The following is a 7,601-nucleotide window of genomic DNA, read 5'->3' as shown; positions in this document are numbered from 1 at the left end:
CATAAAAAACAGTCTCTGAAAAAACTAAATATCATATGCAGTGTTGTTTCAAAAACAATATAAATCAAACTGATCTTGTTTTAAGGATTTTTAGATATTTTTAAAGGAAAACAATATAAAATATGATTTTTGCCCTAATATCAAAGGTCTTACTGGAAAAAAGAAATTATGATCTAATGTGAATTTTCTTGATAAGAAATATTATGTCCCTGGAAACATGTTCATGTAACATGGATAGAAACAGTATTATTAGCTTAGCGTAAAGCTGACAATTTACACAAGGTTTATTTCTATTTCTTCTGCTCAAAACTTACTTCAAACGTACTTCTCTGTCTGCTCGTATCAATCATCAACTCATCATAAGAAAGTGTTTCACCGCTGTTCAGATGCACTTTGGATCACATAATTTATATACATCTGAAAGGACTAAATATTAAATGAAACAAATGACAATAAAATGTAAGTTATCTCTTCAATAATCAAAATACTTTTTGAATGTAACTGTAGTGGACTACAGTTACTTGTATTTTGTATTTTAAATATGTAATCCAGTTATTCCCCAACCCTGAGGATGGATGAAATAAATTAACACTGTGTAAATTGTGCTATGTTTGTATTTGTTCATGGCACAAATTCTTTGGCTCTTTAATTATTCAAAGACTTATTTAGCCTTTGGAGGGCCTGCAATATTCACCATTATGATGCAGTTTCAATATATTTGTTATTAAAGACCAAACAATTTCAGTAAATTCTGTAATTTAAATGGAAATAATCTATTAATTTAATTAATATCACAATTACACCAACGCATGTGATACTTTTGGAAAAGAAAGGGATTCATTGTGTTACAAATAAACCATTAAATAACTCTCCAGAGTATACATTATAACACCCCTGCTTGAGTTCTTTGAGTTAGATTTTTAACAGTATTTTTTTAATTAGCAGACAAGATGTCTTGTCATGGTGGTCACTAATTTAAGTCCCCTCCATGATAAAAGAAAAACAAATTGTGTGTGTGTGTGTGTGTGTGTGTGTGTGTGTGTGTGTGTGTGTGTGTGTGTGTGTGTGTGTGTGTGTGTGTGTGTGTGTGTGTGTGTGTGTGTGTGTGTGTCAGTGGGTACTAATCATGGCTATGATGTGGCAGCTTTTCATTCCAGCACAGCCATTAAGACCACCAGTATGAGACCGAATAACTTTAAACTGGTCAATCTGAGAGAATGGCATTTTAATGAAAGAGTATCACATCTTGATTCTCCTCCCTCTCCACTAACTTACATGGATGGAGGATCAGATGTGTTGTGATCTCAGTACTGCTGTGATTGATAAGTTTTCTTTGGAAGAGGTTTCCAGCTTTTTTTAATCTTCATCTCTGCTGTTGGCTTTCAGAGGGGACGCAAATGATTTAGTCTATTTTTCCTTACGTTCAAGCAACTGCTGCCTCATATGGTGTTTTCAACATGAGAAGAGGATCGTTATTATTGCATGCGACATCTAACAAGAAGCCACTATCAACTACTTCTAATTCATAGCCCATAACATTACCAAATTATGTTACATGGCAGATATTGGACTAAACCATATAATCAAGGCAAAATTCAAAGCAGGTGATTCACTGATGATTTACCCAGGATGGACATCCATCATTACTTCCATTTGATGAAAAGAAGCTTGTAAGAGAAAGGGCTTATTTTCAAATCCCAAAAATTTAAACATGGTGGTTTTAGGGTCCACTTTAAATAAAATAAAATGAAATAAAAACCTTATTATGCTTCATAATAGCATGAATGCGTCGAAAAGCATTTTACAAAGGCATGTGACGCATGCAACATCGTTGTAATTTTTAGTAGTCTCTTGCCATCCAGTGGTCAAATGATGAACAGCATTTTATTTGCTTTTTGAGGACCTTTGCAACTCTTGCCGCGAATTAACACTATAGCAGCAACGTAGAATAAAAAAGACAATAAAATCCTGCCTTTCCTTGACCTAGGAGAGACTAGGTCTGTCTTTTAACTAAGACTTACCACAGATTGAAGCTTGAGCAATGCTCGAATACAGTAAACCACCCTGGAATGACAGAGAAGTAATCTTGGTGGCATTTCACATAGCTAATTCTCAACTGTACATAGTTAATGGCATTAAATGCAATGATAACGTTAAACCAGTCATCAATCTGCTTGTTTAATTGTACAGGTAAGACATATTTCATGAGTGTCAGCCACCAATAAAAACAAATAAACAAATTTAAAAAGCAAACAAAATTTATGCCATCATGATGAAATGAGATTCAGATTAGAAATGATGCCTTCCAACTGTGAAACAAAGATGCATGCATAAGAACATACTCTCACATAAAACCTGTCCAGATAAAAGCTCCTACTGTTTTAATGAATTTAGAAATACAATATCTTTTTTTTTCTTTTTCTTTTTTTTTTGCATAAGCACAAAATAGAGGGACAGAGTGAGCCTTGTGTCATATCATTAGGAGGGTAGATTTATGTCACAGGCATGTTTTTTTAAAACATTATGAAGGATTACACCTTTTTGAGGTTATATAAAAGCTCCTTATAATAACCACCCATAAATAATTAATATATGCATAAAATAGTCATGTCACAGCAGGGACTATTTTTCATGGACAACTTCCCAGAAATCCATTGTCTATGTCAGATATGAAAGTCAAAATTGCAATGACTGATTCATGCTCCTTCACAACCACTGACAACATTAAAACACCTTAAATTAATTTATTACATGGACAAGTCTGAGTCAAGTAAATAAAAAGAGAGAGACAGAGAAGTGTGAGGGGGATGGGGGCTACAGTCAGAACACATAGGCCTTCATAGCTACAGTAGATTTTTGTGCTAATCATTTATTTCAATTTTATTCAAAGACTTATATATACTGTACAACACCACAAAAGAAGCACCACATACATTTATTCATTCTCAGAATTTGGTATTTATTATTTGACATTAACATCGTGTTCTCTAATTCAAGGTTTGGAAAATATAAACACTGAACAACAAGTAAAAAAAAATCAAGTAAAATGATCATGAGGTATTACTGAAGAATCATTCAAACGGTTCAGATCTCCTTTCTCCCCACTGCTCCAATACCACGTGGCCTTTTCCTGAGCTACAGACCATTAAAAAAGTAGCACAAATAAGTAAATCTATTCTTAATTGCAGTGTGAACTTGTTTTAAGAATATGTTTCAATTAAGCTATAAAGACAGATCTTTGAAATGTAATCATGTTCTCAATAGTTATAAATAAATACAAAAAAACAGTCTGTTTTCAATATAATTAGACTTCCCCCAATTTTATGAACTTCATAAACCATAAAATCATATTAGTAATGAACTCACCCATTAGACTAGAGGGTAACTGGCAGCAGTTGCAATACCACATTGGTTTCTGCTGTTCCTAGACATCTTTATGTAGCCCTTGTCACCCCAGTTCAGGCCCCAGCTAAAATCATAGCAGTATTAGAGTTTAGTTGTGTTGTCTGTGTATTGTGCATTTCCTATAGTGTATGTGCAATTGTGTTCAGCAACTCAACTATTAGATGCAGGCTTCTTTATGCAAAATAATTGTCAATAAACTCCAGCCAAGTCAATTAAGCTAATATTCCAACTGTGATATAAATATAACCATTCTAGCCTATATGTTGATGGCTAACTCATTGTTAAACTGCTTTGATTTCTTAATTACTTTTTGTTTGTTTTTTTTTGTTTTTTCAATATATTTAAACTAGTTTTTTTGTTTACCTGTTCTTGACCAGCCAGTAGTCTTTTCCAGCATCAGTTCCATAACCAACGGCCAGGACACCATGATCCAAATCAGTGCTGCTGCAGTAAGGCTCATCATAGATACCTAACATTAATCATTACATTTATAAATCAGTTTGTCCAATAATTAGACACTTAGAACACCTTCACATAGCAAATTGCTATATGCTATTCAGTTACAGCTGGATAGTGTATTCTTAAGCACACTATACTTCGGTTTTGACACAAATGCTGAGCGTCCACGTACAGTTGAATGCTAGTCTTTCAAAGTCATTTGACCGTGCATGCATACACTGGTGGTTGGCGCACATGCGCTACGACTGCAATGAGATACTGGACTAATTCTCTTCAGGAATTTAGACCCATAAACATGACTCTTCTGTGAAACACAAAAAGAGCTACTTATAGCAAATCTAGCAAAGACAGATTTTAAAAGCAATCTTGCAAAGCAAGATTTTCAGGACAAGAATGACTTTTTTATTGCTTTTTGGGCCGTTTTGGAGCTTGACAGCCGCTGGTCCCCATATACTTAAATTAAATGGAAAAGAGCAGCTCAGACATTCTCCCAAACTTTTCATTTTTGTTCTTCCATGAAAGAACGAAAGTCATACAGATTTGGAACAATATAAGCATGACTAAATTATGATACAATTGACATTTATGTGTGATCTCTTTAATTTCATACCATAGATGAAAAAAGCTTGGAAATGACAGAGAGCTTACAGTCTTAGGTTACCTGATTCATAGAGCTGAAAGCTAATGTGCCCAGCATCTATGGCAACAGATATGGGGCCGATCGTGGCAACAGCTCTCTGTAGTTCACTTTCATCCTGTCTGGAAACACGTACATATCCTGTGCAAGTGGCACCCACAGTACTCGGGTTAAAACGGCACTGACCATCCTGTGTGGAGAATATTGATATAAAAAAATTATTCAAATTCTAAAATAAAAAACATAATCTAAAACTTTAAGGTTAGAATCTACGGTTATGAAACAAATCAAAGGAATAAATCTTGGAACATTTGCTAATAATACGGTTGTTTGTCCAGCAGTAGATTTACAGTATTTCTACTTTGTCCTCAATTAATTGTAAAAGGACTTACGTGGGCATCATAAGGATAGGAGTCCTCTGTATCCAGACCTTTATTGGCTTCAGTGTACTGGAAGGCCTGATCCATTAGTCCTCCATTACAGCCCATGTTCCCATAATCACCAGAGCAGTCCACCAGCTGCTGCTCACTCAAAGACAACAGTTTGCCTGTCTTTCTGAATGTCTGACCCTCCAGAGAACCAGTCTGAAAGATGTAAGAGGGAGAGATAGAAAGGCAGAGAGAGAAATTTTAAGTTATTACTATGTGAAACTACGTCAGTGATTTGTTATATGTGGAAGTATCAGATCTACCAATATTGTTACTGGTATATGAGTCAAATTTCACTTCCATAAAGAGATGGAAAATTAATTCTTTATTCCATTGAACACAAAATGAAATATTAGGCAGAATGTTTCCTCTGTCACCATTCATTTCCATAGGGGGGAGGCGGAAAAATCCAATGAAAGTAAATGGTGGCAGAAGCTAACATTCTGCATAACATGTTATTTATTTTCCACATTACAAAGAAATGTATATGTGTTTGGAACAACATGTGGGTGAGTAAATGATGACATCCCTTCAGTGTTCTATTGATTTCAGTGCTTGTACACTGTATCGATGATTGTAACATTTGCCGTTTAAGATCTGTCTCTAGTAATAATGTGTAACGTGTGTTCTGACTTACTGCACTGAAGGCCCAGCATGACCCACAATCTTTCTGGTCCTTAACATTGGTCACATAGCCCTTGTCCCTCCAGTCCACAGAATCAGGCAGCACAATGCCATTTGCCTGCTGGACAAATGTAGCTCCACCACGGGCCTTAGACGTATTGAAGGAGCCCAGGCATCCCCGGAACACCCGTCTGTACTCCTCATTGTCCTGAGAGGGAATAGAAGGAGGGAGGGAGATGTGCATTGAGTTTTTATGCTCAAATCATGAGGATTTCTGAAGTTTTGTTTTAATTTCTTACCATATCAGAAAAGTATGTCATGCCAAGTCTGTAGGATTTGATGCCCTGGTCTGCCAGAATGTTGTGAACCAAAACCAGTTTGCGATTGGTCAACCAGGTCAACTTACGTTGCACCTCCTCCTTCACAGAACTATATCTCTTACCTGATGTTTACAAATACAGCTGATGATACATTGTGTTTTAAACAATTGCTTTTAATGTATTTTCTGTGTTATTTATAATGCTGCTTTACTAGTTTCAATAGTTTTCATGAACTAATAATGTTAGAAATGCATTCTAATAAATGTTTTTTATTCATGTTAATTATTTAATTTATATGTTATTAAATCATATAACATATAAAATAATTAATTTAATATGTAAATGTTTAATTGATGTTTTGCAAATTTTTTTAATTACTTTTAGTAGACATAATTGTACATGAGTAAAATATTTATCCATTATTAAACGGATATGATATTTTAGTCCAAATATTATTATGATTATTAATAAAATTATGATATATAATTAACATTTATACTGTGTCTATAAATAATACATTGTGGCTGTGTGTGTGTGTGTATATATATATATATATATATATATATATATATATATATATATATATATATATATATAATAAAACATTGGACCATGAAGTCATTTTCATCTATACTAATTAACCATCAAATGTAATGTAAAAACTTGAATTATGAAATTTTAATTATAAAACAGTATATTAAATATATATATATATATATATATATATATATATATATATATATATATATATATATATATATATATATTTCCCCCTAGAAGTGTTTTCAAGAGCGTAGTTTGTTTTCAGACAAAAAAAACTAAACACGTTTCTTAAATAACCTGCTTGACAACCTTTGTACATGTAACCCTGGCAAATAACTCTGCAAATGTATTAGGTGCTTTGCTGAGTCAAATTACGTCATTTCTTGTACATGTTCAGAAACGAATCTTGAAGGACTCATCTTGAAATTCCTCAAAATTCTACTGCTTTTCCTTATTGCCTGAATACCTTAAGCGTTTGTTTGCTTTTTCATAGACCGGATCAGTTAGTTCCTTTACTCAATGTGTTGAAGCAGAGAATCTTTTCCCCTACACTGTTTAATTAAAACTAAGAAGGGCATTTCCCATTGCTTCCTTACCTAATTTCAGTTTCCATCCATGAAACTCTAAGTCTTCCAGAGAAAGACTGGCAGCATTCACCACAGCCAGAACAGTAGCAGCAACAATCAAAAACCTCATCCTGCACAGACAAATAAGAGATCAGATAGAGATACCCAAGATAAAACAGATCCAAGTGTCTAATTTTATTGTCTAATTTCTTCTCTAATACTCCCACACATTTCTCCACACAAAGCATTTTGTTTCCACAATACAGAAATCTATAATTAAACCTCAACATCCGTTCTGCATATGAGAGTTTTAAGACTTACTTGTGTTGGTATAGAGGTCTCCTTCAAGTTTTAAAGGCACCTGTGGTGTGAGTATGTGAGAATGGGGGAGTTTATATAGGAACGTTTAGTGTCTGTGATCAGGTGCCTGTCACGAAGCTACAAACAGTGGGGGAGGGGGGGTCTGAGTGCATAGCTCATAGAATGTGGAAATTACATAAAAATATTCAGTGAGACAGGTTTAGCTGAAATATTGGGGAAAGTGCTGTGTTGGAAGGAAGTTTCCTGTAAACACCAACCAAAGATTCTTTTCTTCTTCTTTTATTTTTTATAGCAAATT

The 7,601-nt window shown here is 34.2% G+C and overlaps 1 protein-coding gene across 1 annotated transcript; it reads right to left on the bottom strand.

The window, feature by feature from the left end:
- Positions 1-2,364: 2,364 nt before the first annotated feature.
- On the bottom strand, positions 2,365-7,353 carry LOC127662431 (procathepsin L-like). The gene is made up of 9 exons (XM_052153602.1): positions 7,304-7,353; positions 7,013-7,113; positions 5,853-5,995; positions 5,567-5,761; positions 4,894-5,085; positions 4,526-4,691; positions 3,769-3,874; positions 3,367-3,469; positions 2,365-3,135 (listed from the first exon to the last, which is right to left on the bottom strand). Exons 2-8 carry the CDS (start codon positions 7,110-7,112, stop codon positions 3,370-3,372), a joined length of 1,002 nt encoding a protein of 333 aa, XP_052009562.1. The 5' UTR covers position 7,113; positions 7,304-7,353; the 3' UTR covers positions 2,365-3,135; positions 3,367-3,369.
- Positions 7,354-7,601: the final 248 nt, after the last annotated feature.

The sequence above is a fragment of the Xyrauchen texanus genome, chromosome 22, assembly GCF_025860055.1.
Source record: "Xyrauchen texanus isolate HMW12.3.18 chromosome 22, RBS_HiC_50CHRs, whole genome shotgun sequence".
In the NCBI taxonomy this organism is placed as follows: Eukaryota; Metazoa; Chordata; class Actinopteri; order Cypriniformes; family Catostomidae; genus Xyrauchen; species Xyrauchen texanus.
This window is presented reverse-complemented; position numbering and strand designations above follow the sequence as displayed.